Source organism: Triturus cristatus, chromosome 7 (genome assembly GCF_964204655.1).
Source record: "Triturus cristatus chromosome 7, aTriCri1.1, whole genome shotgun sequence".
In the NCBI taxonomy this organism is placed as follows: Eukaryota; Metazoa; Chordata; class Amphibia; order Caudata; family Salamandridae; genus Triturus; species Triturus cristatus.
This window is the reverse complement of record NC_140590.1, coordinates 277,672,736-277,697,540: the sequence shown is the minus strand read 5'-3', so window position 1 is coordinate 277,697,540 and position 24,805 is coordinate 277,672,736. Positions and strand designations below refer to the sequence as shown.

At 49.8% G+C, this 24,805-nt stretch overlaps 1 protein-coding gene across 2 annotated transcripts in view; it reads right to left on the bottom strand.

The window, feature by feature from the left end:
• LOC146809414 (uncharacterized) overlaps positions 1 to 24,537 on the bottom strand; it is a 114,991-nt gene extending 90,454 nt beyond the window's left edge. The window contains exon 1 of one of the 2 annotated variants that reach the window (XM_085616253.1): positions 23,119 to 24,537. In XM_085616253.1, coding sequence (XP_085472379.1) covers positions 23,119 to 23,905 — 787 coding nt within the window. In that variant the 5' untranslated portion in view covers positions 23,906 to 24,537. The remainder of the gene's footprint in view (positions 1 to 23,118) is intronic. The other variant, XM_085616254.1, reaches the window with a different exon arrangement.
• Positions 24,538 to 24,805: the final 268 nt, after the last annotated feature.

Sequence of the window (24,805 nt, the reverse complement as noted above, 5' to 3'; positions counted from 1 at the left end):
AAATCCCTCCCTTCCCCAGATTGCCAGTCATCACCTGAACCTCAGGTGGACTGTATTCAGGAATAGACGTACCCTCTGGGATGTGTGAGTAGAGAGCATGGCGCAGCTGCAGGTAGCGGTAAACCTGTGATGGATGTAGGGAGTACAGGTTCTGAAGATCCTGAAAGGTGCGCATGCTGCCCCCTTTGACGACATCCCCCAACTGTGAGATCCCATGTTCTGAATCCGGATAGACCGGCAACCCCCCCAGGTGGGCGCCCTGCCAAAGTAAAGTGTATTGGGTCAGGTTGCCAGACCAGTGGGTGTGGCGCAGAGAGGCCCGCCAGGCCAGAAACACCCCACGTGTGACCTCAGGTAGGGTTCTGGGGACGGCATTTCCGTACAGCATCCCCTGAATCTTGGGCAAGCCTAGGGTGTGTAACTTCAACCAATAGGCCGGATCCGTCCAGCCCCGGTTAAACCAGTCATGCAGGGTAAGGACCCGAATGGCTAGATAATAAAGGTACAGGTGTGTCATCACGAGACCCCCATCAAAGGGCGGGATCCGACACTGGACAAGGGCCAGCCGGGGCCTCCAACCCCCCTATAGGAATTTGACGACCAGGCTGTCCATTTCCCGGAATCACGCACGTGAAAAGGGGAGAGGCGTGTTCTGAAGCATGCAGAGAAACCTGGGCAGTATCATTATTTTGAATAGGGCAATGCGGCCCAACGGGTTCAGTGGCAGTGCCTACCATCTGAGGAGGTCGGCCCTGGCTTTCTTCACTAAGGGAGTAACATTGAGCGCCCAGGCGATGTCCGGGAGGAGGGCCACCCATATCCCGAGATATTTGAAGGACTGCCGCCGAAGGGAAATCGTGGACTGCCACTTGAAGCACTCTCTTGAAAGGTGAACCAAAACTGACTTAGCGGGGTTCAACCGAAGGCCGGAGGTCTGTTCAAACAGACTCAGCGCACGAAGGCACCTGGGTCCCGACAACGCAGGCTCCGCCAGGTATAGGAAGACGTCATCCGCATAGAGGGCGATCTTGTCCCCACCCTTTGATGCGCTCGTCGGAGCGTATGAGGCATGCGAAAGGTTCCATGGCCAAGGCAAAGAGGAGGGGCGAAAGGGGGCATTCCTGCCTCGTGCCCCTTTCGCACTGGTAGGACTGCGAGAGGGCTCCGTTAACCAGCTTAGTTTCCTTAAAGAATGCTGCTTACAACATTGGCTCATGCCATGCCCTTTGAAAATGGAAGAGTAATGGACCTGGATGCGCTATCGAAAAGGCCAATACCAGAAGCTGAAGATGTTCCATGGGTATTTAAGTCCAGCTCAACCATCAGCTCTTCACTCCTGGCAGCATCTGCCAACCACAGAATCTCTCACACAAACCTTATCCCAACCTTCCAAAACAGCGATTCTCCATCAACCGAGGAGAGAACCCCACAGCTATGTTTAACTGTGGGCTTTGAGGTTGGCTCTGCAATGGCTTCATTGATGGTGTTTTAAGGAAGCCCCATCATCACAGATTTTATTTCAGGCAGGCATCTGCTGCAAAAGCGCGCACGCATTCTAGTGGAACTGCACTCAGCCCCTGAGGGTAAGCAGGTTCAAGAAAGACTAAGCACTCCTTTTCTGCTTTTCTTGTCCACTCTCTTGACTACTACAATGATTTTTTTGCAATTTGTCTGTAAGTAAATGTAAAATCTTACTATAACTACCTCAGAACTATATCGCCCACATTTCTTACTGTTCGTCGTTTTCTTCTATTTATATACTGTTACTATGTATTTTTACTTACTCCATTTGTAAATTGCGTAATTGCTGCTGTGCTAACATTGTAAAGTGCTCTGTTGCCTTCGGGTCAAGTTCGCGCTATACATATCTCGATGAATAAATGTGTGCTATCGAAAATGTAATAACCCGGTACTCTCGGACTCTCACTATGAGTGACCAGTTTTCCAAGCTCCACCCAAATGCATATTTGTGCTAGGATCGAAAATCACAAGGTTGGGAGTCAATACTGCATCCCCACAACTTTGCCCAGGTGAATTCTGGGAGGTCGAACCCGTGGAAATGTAAGCGAGGAAAATGGCGGCTAGACACGGTACATGAGGAGTTTAGTGCAGAAAGCACATAAATGAAAATATTATTCCCCATTGGGATGGGGGAAAACATGTGATTGCAGTTATTTATCAGCCCTATAAATTTCGATCCCTTGAATATCGCTTTTTTATTGGGTCTGAAATATGACTCCTCCCCCTCCCCCCCACATCGAGCAACTCGTAATTAAGGTCTAGGATGCTTGTTTTTCATCTACTTTGTTGCAAAATGCAAAAGAACCTTTAATTTATTTGAAAGCAGCTAACAAAAATAATTGAGGTTGCCAAAATGTGTAACTGGAGATTTGTACATTATAGAGCAATTGAACAATAACCAATGGAGAAGAATATACACGACAGGGCCAGGGAACTTTCTGGGGCATAGAGCATAAGGCGACGAGGGCAGAAATGAGTGGAAGGTGGAAAACCTATGGTGTGTGGGAGGCAATGGTGTTTGAGGGCGGGACTGAGAACTGCAGGGTGTCTGGAGGGCAAAGTGGATGTGTTTATGGTGGTGACGTTTCAATTCTCCTGTGACCCCCTCTCGTGCCTACATAATAAACTCAAAACATGTTTTGTGTAGAAAATTGAACCTGGCAGTTCTCATTAACAACCTACTTGTTTTACCATTCATCCATCCAAGTATGCACTCATGCGTGGGCATGGCTGCCATTGGACCTGTGTCATATGTGAAACCTTCAGCCTGCCCCAGCATCTTAATTAACAGAACTTTGCATTCTCGACTTGTACTTTTGATTTCACCATTAGAAGACATGGCTTAAAAACATGCCATGGGACCGCGTGGCACCTTTGTAAGTGGGCGTGTGTTCATGTATATGAGTTGTGTCTGCATCTTTGCTTGCATCAGTTTGCATGTGCCTATGTTGTCAGTATGCATTTATGATGAGTAGGGGTATCGGTGTTTGTGTTCATGGAAGCTTTGCTCTTGCTCTTTCTGCATGTGTATATGTTTGTGTCTTGTGTGTCATGCTCCTATGTATGCAGGCAAAATACAAACAGCCTGTCAGATCATGTAGCTGTTCTTGCACTCCATCTGCAGAATTAGGGTTCTACAGCTTTACAACCATTTCATTGAACATACAGACCATACAGAATGCTGCATCCAGACTCACCCTGGACCTCGCCAAACAAACTCACATCGCCCCCCACCTGAGACCTCCACTGGCTCTCAATGCAGAAGAGATGCCAGTTCAAGATCCTCACGTACGCCTACAAAGCTCTCCACAACCTTGGACCTGCCTACATCAACCATCGACAGAACTTTCACCAACCCGCTAGACACCTGCTCTCCTTTTCACTCGCCCTTGTACACAGCCCATGTATCAGTCACAGCAGTGGCCGATCCTTCTCTGACATCATTGCTAAGACTTGGAATGACCTTCCCTTCCAGCTCTGTACAGCCTCATCGCTGGCAGACTTCAGAAAGAGACTCAAGACCTGGCTCTTCGACGGAGATACAGTGCCCAGATACCCCTAGGGGTGACAGTGTTGTGCTTTACAAATGCTGATTGATTGATTGATTTGATTGAAATGGCCAAGACATGTATGAAGGGCTAAGTTGGAGAACTGAGAAACATTGAGCATAGTAACCTCTATGGCCATAGCAGCAATCAACGACATTGTGTGATCCTGAACAGATCACTTTATATCTTGTGTTGTCCATCACCACTTCCCTTGTCTGCCAAATCAAGAAGCATTTCAAAATGGATAAATGTTGACCTTAACCACTATATAAAAAGGTATAACCGAATGGTTGACTTTTTCAATGGTCCACAAGAGGCCTTATGATAATAGAACTTGTAAGCGAGATCGAAAAATTCTTGATAGAGTGCAAATGGTCTTACTGTGACCATCCATCATCCCCAAACAAAGCACACCATATTTAGTTACCTCTTGTTGTATGCCATATTATTCATTTTGTTTCTGAATAGCTTGGCATTCACAGATTTCTTGGCCTCTTGGCACTGCTAATGGTCTCTTTTGCAACTGTAAATTGTAAGTAGTGAGTCAGAATATTGTAACACACTGATATGGCAACAAATTGCCTCCGGACCTTCAATGGCGTCTGTTGATATGTTCCATTAGTTTTGTTTTGTGGATAGTTTCAGTGGAGGCTGCTCCAAAGAGGGGAAGTAGGGGGTGTTCTTTCAAACTTCTGCTGAACTGGATGGTGTGAGAAAGTATTATGTGTTGTACCCTATTCGTGTTGAACATCTTTGTGTGGTCAGTGTGGGAGCCGGCCTCGTGGCGTGGTCCTGTTTCCCCGCGCTAAGCCGCACGAGGTCCCATGCACATCGGGGCTCCTCCATCTTGGATTGCACGTCACTCCACGTGACCACCTGTATGACCCTGCTCTACCCGGCCTCGGTCCCAGCGAGGCCCGACATCGAGGCGCCAACCCCTGGCTCGGGGGATACCGCGTGAGCCCTTCCCACTCCCGGCGGAGGGCAGTATCGATGGGACCCCCTACCGTCTCTCCACACCTGGGTGTGATCACCCCACAGCTCTCTGGGGCCTGGCGCCTCTCCTGCTGGGCGTCTGGCCGCTCCCTCCCCGGCCTCTCCGCCCCCTCCGGGCGCACGGGTCCGGACATCAAAGAGCTCCCGTCCTATATCTGGGGCGACCCGACAACAGGGCAGTAGTTGTATCCTGGAGTCAAGAGCCCTGCTGATCGGATCGCGGCTGACCCTACGGAAGAAGACTCACCCTGAACCAACCCTTGAGCCCTGCTGACGACGTCGCGGCTCCACCGTGCTTAAAGACCTTCACGAACCTTTGGGGCCCTGCTGACGCTGTCGCGGCCCGACCTTGTTGAACCTTACCACCGGAGCCCAGCTGACCTCGTTGCGGCTCGACCGAAGCGGACCTACCACCAGAGCCCTGCTGACTGTCGCGGCTCGACCTAAGCGGAACTACCATCCGAGCCCTGCAGACGACGTCGCGGCTCTCCACGTCCGAGCCGCTCTGAGACCAGCATCCAAGGTCTGGCGCAGAGCCCTCCCGTGCCTGGCTGGCACTAAGACTGTCCCGCTACCCTATCCTCTTGAACGAACACTGAGACTCTGACAGGATCCCTCGATCCCTCTGTAAATATTGCACGTATTACTGCCGATAAAGAATCTAATCTCGCAACTGCTATTGAGTCCTGTGTGGTGGTGTTACTGGGCCTAGTACGATCATAGGAGAAAGACCTCCCCAAGGGGGCTTCTCAGCGGCGCTCGGCTATAACTTTGCGGTAGGAAGGTGCCGGATTAGTCTCCCCGACTACCCGGTGGGCCTCCCTCCAACATTTGGTGGCCAGCGACGGGATCCGAGCAAACGCAATCGTACAAGCAAGTAACGCAACCACTACCTGACCAGACGAGAAGAGAAAAAGGGAACCATGGATGGCCAAGAAGCCACCGTGGCCGCAACCTTCCAGTTGGAGAAACTGGAGGAATCCACCCACAAGGAACTCAAACAATTCTGCAAAGACAAAGGGATCCCAACCACAGGATTGGGCACCAAGGAAGAAATGCAGAAAGCCCTGAAAGCCTGGGCAGAAACCGAGACCCCTCCACCCCGAGCCGAAGGGACCTCGGCCCGGGACGGAAACCTGCCGACCACGGCCCCGACAAACGGGGAGCGAACCATCCCAGACACCAGCCTTTCCCCCGAAGAGATACGAGAACGGGAAAGGGCCCGGACACACGAAATGGACCTTGCCCGACTCCGGCTGGACGGTGAGCTCCTACTGGCGGAGAAAAAGATAGCCCTGGAGCAACTACGACTACAAGAAGAGATCGAGGAGAAGAAAAGGCATCGGGAGCTAGAGGAGAGACGGCTAACCCTCGAGCACGAGAGGAGCCTTAAAGAACTTGAACTAAAAGCTAAAACTGGGGAGACCAGCAACCCCGGAGCCCGGGACGCACTGCCCCCGACCGAGCCAAAGGTTCACATCCCCAAGGATGTCGTCAAGGAGTACTATAAAAATGACGACATCCAGCAATGGTTCCGAGCGTACGAAGTCGCCATGACCTCCCATCGGGTACCCCGGAAAGATTGGGGCGCCGGCCTATGGGGGAGGTTCCTCAGCGAGGGACGGGATACCCTGCTGCAACTCCCCGACGCAGTGATGACCTCATACGACCACAGGAAGGAAGCCCTACTCACACGCTACAGACTGTCGGCCGAGATGTACCGGCAACGCTTCCGGGACTGCAAGAAGATCCCCGGTACCACATGGGTTGAATACGTGCACTTCTTCAGCCAAGCGTTGGAAGGATAGATCAAAGGGAGCAAGGTCACCTCATATAACAAACTATTCGACCTCATTGTCTGGGAGCACCTCGCCAACAACTGCTTTGTGGAACTAAGGCAACACCTCCTGGACAGTAAACTGACCGAGCCCCGGAAGCTCGCCGCCGAAGCGGACCGATGGGTCAACACCCGGGTCCCCCGGAACCCCGTGGGGGACTACCAACGGAGCACCACGGGACCTCCCCGCCAGCGCGGCGGAGGAGGGGGGTCCCACCGCAGTCGAGAATTCCCAGCAGGACCGCCCCGAAGTCCGCCACGAGGGCAAACAACCAACCCCGCTTCCCCGACCCAGGGCCGAAGAGGGACCCCTATCGCCCGGTCTTGACCACGACCGACAGTAACCTGCTTTGGATGTCAACAGACCGGCCATTATGCAAGTGACCCGGCTTGCCCCGTGAACCGACGGAACGGGACCACGGGGCCACCTCCCCGAAAAATTGCCGCCGCAGCCCTGGGGGAGGGAGAGGACGAGGAGGAGAACCACGACGACGGGTCCCCTGAGTGGGAACCAGCCGCCATGTCGCTTGTATGCCTGGGCTCTCGAGAAATAGTGCCCCGCGCCCCCATCCCAAGCAACACCCAGAAGTACCAACAGTGGGTCACCATCAATGGGCGACGGGCCGAGGCCCTCCGGGACACTGGGGCCAGTGTGACCGCTGTCCGCTGCCATCTGGTGACCCCCGAACAGATCCTACCACATGTCCTCTGCCCTGTCCGGACCGCCAACAACACCGAGAGCATGTGCCGGATGGCCCGAATCCCCTTCGAGTGGGGAGGAGTGTCCGGCACCCTAAAAGTGACTGTCCGCGACGACGCCCCGGTGGACTGCCTCCTGGGGAACGACCTAGAGAGCTCCCCCTGGGCCCAGGTGGAGCGCCGAGAGCATCTGGGGATGCTAGGACTACCCGAGTGGGCCTGCGCCACCACTCGGTCCATGACCGTCCAGCCAGCTGCGGCCCCGGCCCCCGACAAGCCGGCGGGCCCCGAACAATCCACCCCCTCCGGCCCGGAGGAACCTGACGAGGAGGCCGGGCCGTCCGAACTTTCTCCCAACGAGGCCGCTCCCCTCAGCGAGATCCCCGAGCTGGCCCAGTGGCGCCACGACGGGGGCCCCACCCGCGAACAATTCCAGCAAGAACAGAAGGGCTGCCCGTCCCTCGAGGGGGCCCGACAGCATGCGGCCGCCCAGGCTGCGGGGGACCCCTCGGGAACCCACTGGGTCTATTGGGACAATGACTTGTTGTATAGCGAGCATAAAGTCGCCGAACTAGGGGCCAGCCGGGTGCTGGTGGTCCCCCTCCGATTTCGAGAATTCCTCTTGAACCTGGCACATGACGTGCCCCTCGCCGGACATCTCGGGCGGGACAAGACGTACAGCCGCCTCGTGACCCATTTCTATTGGCCCCGAATGAGACGAGACGTGGACCAACACTGCCGGTCCTGCCCGACCTGCCAAGCTAGCGGGAAGACTGGGGGACGAGTGAAAGCCCCCCTACAACCATTTCCAGCCGTCCACACCCCGTTCGAACGAGTGGGGATCGACATCGTGGGGCCCCTCGACCCCCGAACCGCCCTGGGCCACCGCTTCATCCTGGTACTGGTCGACCACGCCACCCGGTACCCAGAAGCTGTTCCCCTCCGAACCGTGACCGCTCCAGTGGTGGGCCGGGCCCTGATGGGCATCTTCTCCAGGGTGGGGTTCCCCCGAAAAGTGGTGAGCGACCGGGGGACGAACTTTATCTCGAAGTACATGAGATCCCTCTGGCAACAATGTGGGGTCACCTATAAATTCACCACCCCTTACCACCCCCAGGGGAATGGACTGGTCGAGCGGTTCAACCGAACCCTGAAGGGGATGATCAAGGGCCTGGAAGAGCCCCTCAGGAGGAGATGGGATGTCCTGTTGCCCTGCCTCCTGTTCGCCTACCGGGAGGTACCACAGAAGTCCCTGGGCTTCAGCCCCTTCGAACTGTTGTATGGGCACCCCGTCCGAGGGCCCCTCAGGCTGGTCAAGGAGGGTTGGGAGGCGAACGTCCAAAGTGCCCCGCCCGACGTCTACCGGTACCTCCTGACCTTGCGGAACCAGACTCGAAAGTTCCGTGCCCTGGCAGAAGCCAACCTTGAAGCCAGCCAAGAAGATATGAAACGCTGGTATGACGAGAATGCCTCAGCCGTCGAGTTTGAGCCGGGCCAGCAAGTCTGGGTCATGTCACCCGTGGACCCCTGCGCCCTGCAGGACAAGTGGACCGGGCCCTTCAAGATAGTTGAAAGGAAGAGCCCCGTCACATACCTGGTCGACATGGAGTCTCCGAGGAACCCCCTCAGGGTCCTGCACGCCAACCGGCTCAAGCCCCATTTTGCCCGAACTGAACTAAGCTTACTACTGGCTACCGACGATGGGGGTGAAAGTGACTCCGAGCCCCTACCAGACCTCCTGGGGTCCTCGAGCCAAGACGGCTCCTTGGAGGGCGTCCACCTCTCCGCCACCCTGACACCAGAACAGCGCCATGATTGCCAGAAGATACTGCAACCCTTCGCTGCCCTCTTCTCTCTCACGCCCGGGGTAACCCCCTGGTGCGTCCACGACGTGGACACGGGGGATAGCCCCCCTGTACGACACCGCGCTTATAGAGTACCTGACCGAGTCCGGGCCTGCATAAAGACCGAGGTCGCCAAGATGCTCGCCCTCGGAGTCATCGAGCCTTCCGACAGCCCGTGGGCCAGCCCGGTAGTCTTGGTGCCGAAGGCCGCCGCCCCCGGCACGGCCCCCGAACTCAGATTCTGTGTCGACTACCGGGGCCTGAACGCAGTTACCAAGACCGATGCCCACCCTTTGCCACGAGCCGATGAGCTGATTGATCGCTTAGGGGCCGCCCGCTACCTAAGCACCTTTGATCTCACCGCTGGGTACTGGCAGATCAAGCTCACTCCCGGCGCACAAGAACGATCAGCTTTCTCTACCCCCGACGGCCACTACCACTTCCGGGTGATGCCCTTCGGCATGAAGAACGCCCCAGCGACCTTTCAGAGGCTGGTAAATAAGGTCCTGGCCGGTCTCGAAGCCTTCAGCGCGGCCTACCTCGATGACATTGCTGTCTTCAGCGACCACTGGGCCGCGCACCTAGGACACCTTGGGGAAGTCCTGGCCGCTCTCCAAAGAGCCGGGCTCACAATTAAGGCCAGCAAGTGCCAGATTTGTCAAGGATCTGTGACCTATCTGGGCCATCAGGTGGGGAGTGGCCAGGTGGCCCCCCTCCGGTTGAAAGTGGACGCCATCCAGGCGTGGGAGCCCCCCGCCACCCAAACCGCTGTCCAGGCATTCCTGGGCCTCACCGGCTACTACCGACGCTTCATAAAGGATTACGGCAGCATTGTGGGCCCCCTTACGGAACTCACTTCAAAGAAACAACCCAAGGCGGTGCACTGGACGCCCCGCTGCCAGACCGCGTTTGATACTCTCAAAGCAGCCATGTGCGCTGCCCCTGTGCTACAGGCCCCCGACTACAGCAAGGAATTTGTAGTCCAGACCGATTCCTCGGAGTACGGGGTCGGGGCAGTCCTCTCCCAGCTGGACGCCAAGGGCCTCGACCGACCGGTGGCCTTTATCAGCCGCCGACTGCTGCCGCGAGAACAGAGGTGGAGCACCATCGAGCGGGAGGCCTTCGCTGTGGTATGGGCTCTCAAGAAGCTTCGGCCCTACCTTTTCGGTACCCACTTCAGGGTCCAGACTGACCACCGGCCCTTGCGGTGGCTCATGCAAATGCGGGGCGAAAACCCCAAGCTGTTACGCTGGTCCATCTCGCTGCAAGGGATGGACTTCACTGTTGAACACCGGCCCGGCAACGACCACACCAATGCTGACGGCCTGTCCCGATTCTTCCGCCTCGGCGAGGAGAACCCCCAAGAAGATGGGTGACTCTCCCTGCCTTCAGCTGGGGGGGACGCGTGTGGGAGCCGGCCTCGTGGCGTGGTCCTGTTTCCCCGCGCTAAGCCGCACGAGGTCCCATGCACATCGGGGCTCCTCCATCTTGGATTGCACGTCACTCCACGTGACCACCTGTATGACCCTGCTCTACCCGGCCTCGGTCCCAGCGAGGCCCGACATCGAGGCGCCAACCCCTGGCTCGGGGGATACCGCGTGAGCCCTTCCCACTCCCGGCGGAGGGCAGTATCGATGGGACCCCCTACCGTCTCTCCACACCTGGGTGTGATCACCCCACAGCTCTTTGGGGCCTGGCGCCTCTCCTGCTGGGCGTCTGGCCGCTCCCTCCCCGGCCTCTCCGCCCCCTCCGGGCGCACGGGTCCGGACATCAAAGGGCTCCCGTCCTATATCTGGGGCGACCCGACAACAGGGCAGTAGTTGTATCCTGGAGTCAAGAGCCCTGCTGATCGGATCGCGGCTGACCATACGGAAGAAGACTCACCCTGAACCAACCCTTGAGCCCTGCTGACGACGTCGCGGCTCCACCGTGCTTAAAGACCTTCACGAACCTTTGGGGCCCTGCTGACGCTGTCGCGGCCCGACCTTGTTGAACCTTACCACCGGAGCCCAGCTGACCTCGTCGCGGCTCGACCGAAGCGGACCTACCACCAGAGCCCTGCTGACTGTGTCGCGGCTCGACCTAAGCGGAACTACCATCCGAGCCCTGCAGACGACGTCGCGGCTCTCCACGTCCGAGCCGCTCTGAGACCAGCATCCAAGGTCTGGCGCAGAGCCCTCCCGTGCCTGGCTGGCACTAAGACTGTCCCGCTACCCTATCCTCTTGAATGAACACTGAGACTCTGACAGGATCCCTCGATCCCTCTGTAAATATTGCACGTATTACTGCCGATAAAGAATCTAATCTCGCAACTGCTATTGAGTCCTGTGTGGTGGTGTTACTGGGCCTAGTACGATCATAGGAGAAAGACCTCCCCGAGGGGGCTTCTCAGCGGCGCTCGGCTATAACTTTGCGGTAGGAAGGTGCCGGATTAGTCTCCCCGACTACCCGGTGGGCCTCCCTCCAACAGTCAGGGTATCTGTATGGTCCGTGTGATTTATCATTGAGTCTGTGGAAAGCAGGTTTTAACATACATGACCATCTCTGAAATGTGACTCCCTAAAAAATTGGTGTCAGAAGGAGAAAACCTGGGGCACCAAGAAATTCAGACGAAAAACTATGCGAGGCAGTAGAGTCTATGTTTTTCTTTTTGCCCCCTTGCCTAAACGTTCTTTCATTGTGCTGAAGAAACGTCTTTTTTAAAGCTCTAAAGCATGTGTACTCGCAAACATTTTCCCAGGGACCAAAAGGTTTGGTCTGTGACCGAGGACCACACGGAGGAGGTCGGGCGGTGTGTGTAAGGCAGGTGCAGGGAAAACGAGAGTCTGAATTGTACTATGTGAAACCAGGAAATCTGGGATCGGTCCTGGCTTTTCCACTTGAGCAAGTTGTGTGATCCTAGACAATTGTTTTATTTCAATTTGCTTCCCTTTCCTTCATTAATACATACAAGAGGCCCTCGATGCGCAGTACAAAACAATTTGTGTTTGATTTGGTAAACTATAATGTTCTCCAAGTGTAATAGCAACTCAGGCCACCCGGAGGGTGCACATAACAAATGACTTCCCTCTTTGTTCACTATTTGCATTGTTGTTAGGGTGGGCGGGGTCATTAATATTTCTAAATTCCTGTTTGAAACCTATCACTTGAAAGAAATACTTCTCAGTGCACTGATATAATTTGCTGTACTAAGGTTGAACACTTCTTCCTGCTAATGAAATACACTTTTTGAATTTTAAAGAGACTTTATTATATATTTACATGTTTGTTGCAAGATGTCTTTAAAAATGAAGGCTTTCCTAAGGTAAAGTGGATCAGGACACCTTAGTTACTTCTTTTCTTTAACTTCAGTTAACCTGTATATAAATGCTTGCCTGTTTTTTTTTTTAACATTTCACTGAATGTTAGTGCTGAGTCAAGTAAACAGCAGCCCAGTGCTGACCAGAGGCTGGCTAGTAAAGTTCAGGAGGGCTGCAAGCGCCCCACCATACCTTCAGTCTCACAGCTCTCCAGGTTCTGTGGCCTTGACATACGTCACTAAACAAGCAGCTGCTGTCTTTTCATAGTTCTTCATGGCAAATAGTGCCTTAGAAGAAATAGCTGTTGAGGGCTAGCAAGCGGTATATACCGGCAGGGTTTAAGTGGGCCGGGTCCTGCTGGTGCTCAGCACCGTCAAGTTCTAAAAAGCAGGTGCTGAGACGGGTCTCTGTTGGGCTCTCTATTTCTGCCCTCACCCTCAGAATGGAAAAAAGAAATCTTAACTCTGCAGCAGTGCCACCCTTTACTGCCTCTGATGTAACTTCAAAAAAACTCGTTCTAGTTCTTCCACAGTCTCATCATTTCAGAACTGAAGCATTTTCAATATTCTATACAATGAATCTGTAGTTGTTGTTTATTTATCATATGCCACTAACCACCACTGCAAAGCCAATAGTCCTGGCTTGTTGTAGGTGTAATGGCACTTGTTATACTATCATATCTGGGTGCAAAGACAGAAGCACCAAATTACCATTCGGGCAGCACACTATGCTAAGCACAGATTTTTAGCTTCTGTGTTTTAAAGCCACGCCCTAATTACATCGACCATGCCCCTTTGAGAGATCCCTCGGTGTTTTCATCCCACTTAAAGCCTTGCATACAGGGTCAGGGAAGAAAACTAGTTTCCAGTAGACATAAATGCCAGGGTATAGCTTAGTGTAGCTTGGTCAGTAAGATTGGCGGGTAAACTTCAGATTTTCCGACAATCAGGCTTGCATACAATGTTTCAATACATTATACAACAAGCAGGGTGCATGAGAGGGGTCTAACGGGCAATGGAAATGAAGAGGAATGCAGATTGGTAGGAGCACTAAGAGAGAAAACACAATATTTTGAAAAGTAGCCGATATTTTCTGGACTTTTAAAACAGAGAGTGTGAGTGTGCATTTTTGTCTGTCTGTAAACATCCCTGGTGAACCCCGACTGACATTTCACAATACCCGACTGAAAGCATCTGTACCCAACTATTCATCAGAAAATACATGTATTGGGGGGGGGGGTGTACCACCCCAAACCCCCCCTCTGAAGCTGCACCTCTGCATAACAAGTTCTGAAATATACAGAGTTGAGCAAATGGGACCAAAAGAAAACTGCTGCTTTCCTACATGGTTAATCAGTGCAGAAATGTCTAACTCTCTATTTATATAATAGAAAGAGGGCACACCTTTCTATTTCGACTTATTGTATATAAATAATCCCTGAAGATTCCCATTTTATTGCAGTTTTAGCGTATTTGGCGCCAATTCACAAAGGCATTTATGAGTATGTGAAATGATGCTACAGAAGTACTACTACAGACACTCATAAATGCCTTTGGGAATTGTTTCCTTTATTTACTGTTTGAACTCCAGAACCTCACAGATTTCCCCCACTCACAAAGTGTTTGTGGATTGCTGATTCCAGCAAGGATTTCATTTAACAAGTTCTTGAATATTTATACCTGAGCCTGAAGGAACACTTTAACAGAGCAGCAGCGAGGGAGTTATTGCAGTATGTGCAATAGAAAGCACGCGCAGCAGATGGGACTTGGAACTTCCGGAACAATTGAAATATTTACTAACATAGTAAAGGCAATAGTGTTATCTGTTCAGTCGAGTGCCCTAAATCCACATGGTCGATTTACCACTGTGTGCATGCTTTTAAACTCCGCTTTCAAACATTTGTGCCTTTCTAGTGGCTCCGAAGCAGAGTTTACCTAAATTAAAATCTGCTTTATAAATGTATTTACATCCATAAACGGGCAATCCAGTGCTTAATTTGAGGTGGTGTTTGCAGGGGAGTCCCACCGGTACCCACTTTTGGGGACCAACACTTATATTTCCTCAACAGCTCTGATCAAGAGCATGAGAGAGAAAAACACAAAAGGAGGGGGGGGGAGAGAAAAATGGAAAAACAGTGACAAAGGAAGAAAGCAGGGACGAAAAAAACCATCAAAAGTGAGATAGAAGGGAGAGCCTGTTTAGAGTTGAATTAAAGTGGTATGGGGTGGAATCAAGACTATACAGCCTTGTTACTCAGCATGCGGGCTTCTGGGAAAAACTTTGGGCGCCAGCACTTTTTTTTTTTTTTATTGAACACTGTTTTAAACAATGTGATATCAAACACAATTACATTTATTTTGAAAAGGTATGTTAAGTTAGAGGATTGCCACGAGGTAGGCTTATATCCTTTTAATTAGCAGGTTCAAAACATCCAGTTTCACTCAGCATATTGTGAGCGGCAGGCCTATCTTTACACACCAGAATAGGGAAACTACAATTCCAGCATGATTATTGAAGTAAGATGGGTAACGAGGCTTGACTGAAAGCTACACCAAGGACTAGCAAGCTTGTGTTTGTCCTGCTTAAAAGCTAGCTTGAATCAGAAATATTGAAATGTTGTTCCTTTGTTTATAAGCAAGAGCGTAGAAAATAAAGACATACAGTGAGTGCAGTCTGAAGTATTCTGTTTCAATTGTTCATTTCTATATTAAATAGTAAAAATTAGGATCTACATTTTTCCACATTCGATTATTCAAATTTTCTGAATTTGCCTGCAGATTGTAACTTTTTCTTCCAATCTAGTCAAAACTTTCTGTGAATATTTGGAAATTTGCTGACACATTTGGACTGTCTCTAGTTTGGTAACGTTCTACATGATGGATAAGGTTTGAAGACCTCACCCCGCATATACTGAGATATATCCCCTTTGAAAAAAGATACTATGCAACATTACATGCACTTGTGTAACAAATTTCTGCTATTTGTGTTGCTTTGCAGCACTTTTGATATCTGGATGCCCTTTACGGTTCTGGCTTGCTTGTTCACTGGAGTTACGGTAGTCTATTGAATTTGTATTTGTCTGTGTTGTATTTTGTTCCGAGGTGTGTCATGTTTGTGAGTGGCCATTACAAAAAATGGGGTGACCCAATAGTCGAGGACCTGGGTATAACTTTGATACAAAAGACAATGGTCCTAGACCTATTATTAACAAAAGATCAATTGTTAAAAATGTAAAATAAATGTATGGTGATTTTGAATTTGGATGTTGCTTTCTTATGTTGAAATATTGTATCTAATATTGTGAGCTACCCAATTTATCCTTATATAGCTCATAACTAAGTGAATGATATAACTGAGTAAGGGCCTATTGCCCTGGTGTGTTAATAATAGGTCTAGGACCATTGTCTTTTGTATCAATGTTTGGGAGTGGCCAGCAAATTTTGAGCATTCATTCGCATGACAGAATTGGCACATGGTTGAAATATGTACAGCAACGAAAACTAAGGGCCTCAAGACTTAATCTCGTGATCTGATTCACAATAGGTTTAACAATACGGGTGCATTTGATAAAATGATTAACATAACTGTCCTAGTCAGTAGGGTATAAATTCAGTTTTTTCACCATCTGAACCCCATGATTGTGTAGTGCTAAGGAAGATCTTTGGTAATGCTACTGGAAGTTCTGTAAGGTTAGGCTACCAGACTCATCGCAACATAGAAATAGATGTTTTTTGCATATTAACTCGTGGGTCTTAACTGGGCTACATTACTATTAATTTAATTACTTAAAATCTTTAGCACAGAGTAGAAATTTTCTCAGGAAAGAAAACTGAGTACCAGCAGCCCTAATTCTCTTGGAGATCTGACGCTAATTAGGCCAGAGAAAATGGGAGCTTTGGATATAATGAGAACAAGAGTCGGAAATAAGCCCTGACTTTTGTTATATTTCCTCAGTACTTAAAGGGGGGTCATAGGTAAAGCCCTAAAAGGTTCACTAATGTTCTGAGATGCTGACATGCTACAAAAAGTTAGGTATGGATGGCGCAAGGGAGGTGGGAATGGATGGGCGTAGTATATGCTGAAAGAAGGAAACGAGGATGAGAAGAGAGGGAGGGTAGATGCCAAGAGGGTGAATGAATGAGTGAAAGACGGCACTAGGAGAGGTCAGAGGGTAGCCATTTTTTTTTCCAGTGGGCTTCCCTCTGTGCCATGTGCTGGCTACTGATTGGCATCCGCCACTCACTAAAGAGACACGGATTCATAAAGGTAAAGTTGGTTGTGAATGTAAGCGTGTGAATAAATTCACCTTTTCTATGCCAGGGAACTGGCAGGTGTGTATGAATTTAGGACTGTGAATTTCTCCACCACAAGCGCTAAGAAATCAGCACTTGCAAATTCTAGGCACTTAAGTGGCAGGAAATGATGGCTTCAAGGTGTGGTTTGTTTTGTTTTGGCAGTGTAGGTGCATGAATGTCTGTGGGCATTCCAAAATTAATCTCTGTCGACCTGCCACTCTGGCAACGGTCAGAAATGTACTCCAGCAAAAGGGTGGATTAAGTCAAGTTCCAGGGTTGGAAAGGGAGTGGATCACCCTATTATTTGGTGGAGCGCCAAATGTGTGTTTGCACAGGGGGTTTAGTTTTTCTCCTATGTAGCCTGCTCCGCTGGGGACAACTCTGTCCAGGTTAGAATAGGAACCCTTGTGAATAGTCATTGGACATCCCCAGGGGTGCACCTGGAAAGCTGTACCTGGTGCATCTTTTTAGGTGTACTTCTAGGAATATTCATGAATCCCAAAATGTAGTAACTCTGCATGTAGACGTAAACTCACAGCTACTGGTTCAAGTGTACTACTTTTTGAGCCCATTATCTTGCCTCTTGAATAATGATAAAATAGTTTGCCAGTTAAATGTGTTAGTGGCCACATTTGATCACCTTGAGTTAGATGAAAAGCAGAGTCAGTCATTCTGGCACTCAATACATGTCTGGGCTTGAAGCTGTGAGCCATCAGGTTATTTGAAATATATAAAATGAGGCCAAATGTATAGGGCTCCCTCCTATCTTTCTACTGACCTATTTGCCACATGCCTCTCCCCAAGTCCCAACCCATGGACATGCAAACACTCTCCCAAGATACACGTCTTCAGCAACATACTACCATTTTCAACTGGTTTGTACCAGGGTGTAAAACTGTAAATCTCCACTCCCTCATCTCCACCACCCAGTTGACATACATGTAAGTCACCGAACGTCTCCCCCATCCAACATGGAACATCTTCACCATCTTGACTGACACGCATCTCTATTTGCCAATTAAATCTACTGTTCAAAGCGCAGTGTAGCTGACAAGGCTTCCAGAAATAGACACACTACTGCAAATGAGGCCCACTGAAATACAAACTACTGCAGACGTGGCCACCTAAAACACATCAACGCAATCTTTATAAATGAATGCAACACTGCAAATCAAGTATCTTGAATATAACACAATTCGCAAGGCAGAGCCGCCAGAAAAATACATTATACTGAAGAATGGAGACAAAACATGGCTTCCAGAACACACTAAACACAGTACTGCCGGGACACAATACTGCATAAAATATCTCCAGAAATTTCCATAACCCTGCTAATACTGTCGCCGGAAATAAACACAATAGCCCAGATGAAGTCTCTAGAAATGGACACAATCGTGCTGACGGCGTCAAGAAGTAAGCAACCAACGTCAAAGAACAATTCCAGAGAAGGCCACAGTCTTGCAGATGAAGGAGCCAGGAATAGACACAATCCTACATGTGAAGCCTCCAGAAAAGGACAGACTTCTGCAGATGATGCTCTGGAAATAGACGCAAGTCTGTAAACTGCGGGGAGCAGGCAGGAGGACACAGTTATCCTATACCCTGGGCCTCGGCCTGTAGAGACACCCCTTTTTGGGAGGGGTATCGGACTCTTCTGTAATCTTTACCCTTGCCCTCAGTTTTCATTCATTTACTCTCATATTCCTTCCTTTGCTCTTCTTTTCTCACAGTGCTTAGAAGAAAGCTTCTGTTGGCATAGCACTGTTGCCTCTGCCCTCCCAGTCTGCCTACATTTCACGCTCTCTACTTAGCATTTAAAAGTGGCACAGGTGTGGCATGAGCATTTTACAAGTAACAAGCAGTGGCTCCCAAAATGTAGACATGATATTTATGACATGGCCTCCTCGAACTTGGACACAATAGGTCAGGTGAGGCCTCCAGAACAAGTCACAATACTCAGAGTGAGGCCTAAAAAATACTCAGGCTGAGACTTTCGGAACAGGCCACTGTACTTCATATAAGGCCCTCGAAGAGGCCTCAGTACTCTAGGCGCGAAACCTTCAAAACTGAACACAACATTTGGCACGTGTCTTCAAGATGAGGGCACTCTGAGCTAAGTGTGGCCCTCAGAACTGGCCAAAACACTCAGAATTAGACCTAACTGGAGACGTCTCTATTTATGCTTGCACGTGAATCTAATTGTCTCGCAATATATGGAAACCTCTTTTATTTTATTCTCATTTTATGTAAAGCGCTCTGATGCCTTCAGGTCCAGCGAGCGCGCTATGGAAGACCTATAGATAATAAATATTGCTCGCAGCACCCTTTTCTGTTGGCTTTACCTCTTCGCATGTGCTACAGAATTCATCTTGCTGTCCCCACCCAACTGGAGATGGGCAAGTGAGGAGGCCATGGAGAGGGCAAGATCAATGTTGAAGCACATGAGAAGAGTTCAGACCAGGAGTAAAGGCACAGGGCGCTGCAGGCGTCACTAGTCTCGAGCATCATCCACTCAGTCTCGGGGTCTGAGACCCCCAACTACAAAACTGCACGCGGTGCTGTCTCCTGGATACTCTCAGATAGTTACACCATGCTCTGTTTCCAAGGAACTATTTGAAATGGTTGTTTGTAAGTGCACTAAATGCGACTATAGTTCCCTGAAGCCGCATGATTACACCCCTGGCAGTGCTAAGCCAGCAGGCATCGGCCTTTAGGAGCTGGAAGACGTGATGTTTCCGTATTGCTGATACGTGCCCGTCGCTATGTTAGTAGTAGCCTCACATAACATATGGTATTATGATCTATCCCGCCAGTATCCTTCTCAATCCAAATAACTGACTAATATCCACCGCCCAAATTACTTTCATATTTCACTGTACTAATTCAACACTAATCCTTATGGGTTCCGGAGTAGCGTGCTACTCGCCGAAAAAGCCCTTCAACACCCCATCAGGGGTAACAAGCGCTATATAAATGCAAACCTTTTTCCCTCTTCTATCCCTCTGCTATCCTTCCGAATCCAAATAAATGACTAACATATCCACCATTCAAATTACTTTCATATTTCACTGTAATAATTCAACACTAATCCTTTATGGGTCCGGAGTAGCGTGCTCCTCGCCAAGAAGCCCTTCAGCACCCCATCAGGGGTAACAAGCGCTATATAAATGCAAACCTTTTTCCCTCTTCTATCCCTCTGCTATCCTTCCGAATCCAAATAAATGACTAACATATCCACCATTCAAATTACTTTCATATTTCACTGTACTAATTCAACACTAATCCTTTATGGGTTGTGGAGTAGCGTGCTCCTCGCCAAGAAGCCCTTCAGCACCCCATCAGGGGTAACAAGCGCTATATAAATGCACTTACAATACAATACAATAATGAGATGCAGTCTCTGGGCCTTTCGGCCACTGAGCGTGACGCTGTGTCACTACTGCAAAGGCCGCGCCTACCACCCGCAGAGCTACGTGTTACTCACTGGCTCACTGGTATCGACGTGTGCCTTTTGAGGGGCTCCCCAATCCGTGCGTTAAGGGGGCCTAGGAACAGGGCGATGCCGGCCCTCCCCCCGCGCCTGACCAGTTTGCCGAATTTGTTAATAGAAATAGACGAAGCGCTGATGCTTCTCGGCGCCTCACCACGGGTGTCACGCGGAGGCCGAACTCCAGGGCTCTCGTGATTAGAAGGGAATTCGACACGAGCAACGTCCGAAAATAACCACCCAGCAGAGTCTGGGGACTGATAAAATATACCAAATTAGTCCGAGAATAATAATAATATATGTGCCTTTTTTCCCCCTCGCCCACAATAGGCGGTGTTTTTCACTCAAGGTTGAGTTCCTCTGAGTATTGTCACCTGCTGTTAACATTTGTATCAGATTTCATTGAAGCGCCTTGATGCACTTCATCTTTGAGTGTGCGCTGTGTAGAGTGTGCGCTGTGTAGAGCGTGTACTTTGTGACTTGGAACTCTCCTTTTAACTAATTAATGGTACACAAATGATACCTGTCCCTAGTTGGTGATAGTCGCACATAAACAGGCCAGCTCATGCCACACATCTCCTACCCCCCCATCGCGCACTCTCCAATGCCATTCCTGCCTAGAAGCCCCCAGTAAGCCCTGGAGGCACCTGGTGCCCCGCTGGCACGAGACCAAAGCAGCAAAACCTGCCTCTACCAGTATGCTGTGCCTGTGTCGCCACTGTGATACCACAAAGCTATTCATGACTGTACATATTGCAAAGTCTCTGCTGTGGTTAGACCCCTCCCTGCCAACAATGAGCAGGGCCACGTTTTCGTCCCTAATCCTGCAGGCTTTACCTAAAACCTCAGTTTAAAAAAACATAATATGCCGATCGCTGACCAGGGCTTCTGAATTTGCAACAAACAAAGGCATCATGATGCAGTCGCAGTCTGTTTCCAGAACCCCCCACCCCCCAATCCAATCACCCGCAGACTGTATCCTTGCCTTAGGCCCTGTCCAGTGCTCCGCTGCCTCCTGCCTAGGTTTGGGCTATACAAATGGCCCATGAATACATGCATGTGTACATACATACACAGTGTTCACCAGCAGGCCCCGGTACACCGCATCTCTAAGGTGAATGTCCTGTGCAACCATGGGCGGTGGACACGCCAGCGTCATTGCAACTAACATTGGGTGCCAGGCAGATCTAATGGAGAAGTGCAGGCTTTACATGCTTTCTAGGTTGCAAGCGGCCTAAATATTACAGCCTGCACCCCCTCTTTACCATCCCCAAGATTTATACACAGGACGTCAATCCTCTAAGGGATCCGCTCCTATTCTCGTGCTTTTTCTCGTTTCCCAACTCTGCTCTGGTGGGCATTCCAGTTCACCAGTTACACAAAGGGCCGGATTTAGATCTTGGCGGAGGGGTTACTCCGTCACAACGGGGACGGCTATCCCGCCCGCCAAAATATAAATCCCAAAGGATATCATGGGATTTATTATTTCGGCGGACAAAATAATCCGTCCACCGGATTCTAAATCCGGTCCATAGTTTCTTCTTCATCCAGTTGGTGGCATATGGGCTTTTGGACATCTATAAAACTTCTAGCAAGAACCCTCCAGTCAATGTGTGGTTCCAATGCTGCCTGCTCGTATTTGCATTTCATCAGCAAAACTCAACATGTTGTTTCAGTGGTCCACGAACCCATATGCCACACAGGCAGCCTGTAGAACCATTTGTAACTGGTCAGCTGGAATTATCACCAAGGTGGACCCCATTCCAAGCCCCATTACTTCAGTAGCACACTTCGCGTTTCAGGAACATATCATGGCATTCATCCTGCCTCAGTTTCAAATGTTGACAAGCCTCACTCTGACAGATGCAAATGACTTCTCCATGGGCGTCACCAAAACACTCTGACTCCAGGCTAACACGGAAATGATACAACTTAACTAAAAACTTATGTTGGGACTTTCCAAAACAGAGGCAAGCACAAACACGAGAATCCAGGTTTGGTGGAAGGCATGCTTCGTGAAGCATTTATTAACATGGTCAGTAGAGATTGACTAAGACGGCTGCACGGCGGCAGTTTCAGGCATCAGCACCAATACACAGGGCTGAGAAATCCCTGAGAATTTGATCACTCGTTCCACTAAGCGGCAGGTGGCATCGTAAGTCCAGAATTAGAGTTCTAGCACACTTTTCCTGGGTACATGAAGGGGTGGCTCAGTATTGTTAACATTCATTTTGCAAAAAGTAGTCCAGAGTCTGGATGGAAGGCAAGCTTTGCATTAGCCCAATGGAAGGAAAGCAGGCTCAGATATTTGCAGGGGACCAACAAGCACCGTAGCATGTGAAGAGAACACAAAGCGCTTCTGCAGCAAACAAGGCTTAGGCACGGGACGGGGTGACGAGGCAACCCTGGGAATCATGTGAGACTTGATAGATCTGGCCAACTGGTCTACTGGTGAAGTGGTTGTCTGTGAACTGGCGTGTACACAGAGAAGTCTTTGAAAGTGTCCACCTTTCTTTTGCCTTCTATGTTTTGCACATGTCCCAGAATACCCCGTCCCTGTTGTGTTGATTTATGTGCCTTGGTCCCCTAGATGTCCTTTTGGAATTCTTTCCAGTTCTATTTTTTTTCCCCAGTGATTTCGACACATTTTAAGGTTCAGTTGCAAAGTCTCCTGGTACATGCCATTATAAAACCAGTTCATTCCAGTAGACATCCAGTCCAGTCCAGTTCATATCAAGGTTATCTCCACTTCTTTCTCCAGGTTGTTATTAGAAGGTAACCAACAATAGCAGGCAGCACACCTTTGTCTAGTGGCTGGAAAGCTCACTATGGATAGATGTGAGATACCGTGGCCCATCTTGTTCCTGACAGCAGCATACTGTTTCTTTAATAGGCATAGGTTGGGTATGCTTTTGTGAGCAGCAAATGTTTGATATTAATAAGCACAAGGTAACACGGTGACTGACATTTTCTTAAACACAAACAACAGTTCTATTTCCTCCACCAAAGTTCCTTAATTCAAAATAGGAATAAATACCTTCGGTAGAACTGATCCCTATTCCCAATGTATGCATTGTTTTAGCTATCGTTACCTTCGTCGTCATCATCATCATCATCATCATCATCATCGTCATCGCCGTCGTCGTCATCGTCGTCATCCTCATCATCATCTTCAAGTTTCTTTACAATTTTGTCGTCATCGTCGTCGTCGTCATCATCGTCGTCGTCGTCGTCGTCATCATCATCGTCGTCGTCATCATCATCATCGTCATTTTCATCATCGTCGTCATTGTCATCATCATCATCATCTTTGTCATCATCGTCGTCATTGTCGTCATCATCATCGTCATCATCGTCATCATCGTCGTCATCATCATCTTTATCGTCGTCATCATCTTTATCGTCGTCATCATCGTCGTCATCATCATTGTCATCATCGTCATCATCATCATCTTTGTCATCATCATCATCATCATCATCATCATCGTCGTCATCTTTGTTATCGTCATCATCATCATCATCGTCATCATCGTCGTCATCATCATCATCGTCGTCATCATCGTCGTCATCATCATCATTATTGTCATCATCATCATCATCTTTGTCATCATCATCATCATCATCATCGTCATCATCATCATCATCGTCATCATCATCGTCATCATCATCATCTTTATCGTCGTTATCATCGTCATCATCATCATCGTCATCATCATCACCATCTCCATCTTTGTCTTCGTGGCCCTCCTCATTATCATCATCATCATCATCATCATGAGCCTCTGTAGCCTGTCCTTGAACTTGAGGGATTAAGTTCACTTGAAGGGAACAGACGAATGTGAGAAGTAAGCAAATCAGCCACACTTTCTGGGACGCCATCCTGGATAAATGATGCGCGGACTGCCCGCGTCCCTTCACCAAGTGAAACGTGTGTTGCTCCAAAGAATACTGTTCAGCACAATCACTCCAAAGCCCAGAAACAGTGAAGACCAATCCTGGAGGCAAGGTCTAGCTAGATCCAGCCGAATACACCAGTGGTAAGAAGCATACGTCTATTGCCCCTCCGTCCAGCGTCTTGACAGGAAAATATCCAGCAGAGGAGCGCCCGGGAGCGAGGGAGACAGAGTTGTCCGAGACAGACAAAAGTGAGGAATGAAAGAGCCCTCCGAACGGCAGACCCATGCACGGAACTGTCTATGATTGACGGTGCCAGCTGGAACAAGAGAGCCCGTCCCTCCCAGCCAATGGCTGACAGGGTGGGAGTTATTCCAACTTTTCCAGATCTCCAAATTAGACAGCAGTGATGACACGCGCCCCTGCATGCCCATATTTGAGTCCCCCTCCGCGTGACAGGTTATCGGAGGCAGCCCTCGGAGACGTTAATAGTGAGCATGCCAGCTCTCCATTGGGTAACTATATTTAGGCCGTGTCAGTCCCAGTGCAGGGCACTGCATTGTAACGAGAGAAAGAGCAAGTTAGCGAGTGCATCCACAGCCCCTCGCCCCCAGTCTGCCCTTGTGCACTTAACTCGAAGATGTGCCACCAGGCAAGTGGCATGAGTGTAAAACGGGATGGAGGTGTGGCCAGGCGGCCAGCGATGCCGATTTTGTAATTAGCAAACCTGACGCAGTACGTCACTGCTGAATAAATGCAGCCGGTCGTTGTTGATTGCATCTGGTAGAAAGCGTTTACCTGGACAAAATAGTTCATTTAACAAGAGCACAGGGATGACGCACCTCGGATTGGACATAATCAATAGTTGCAGGGCCACATGGTTCG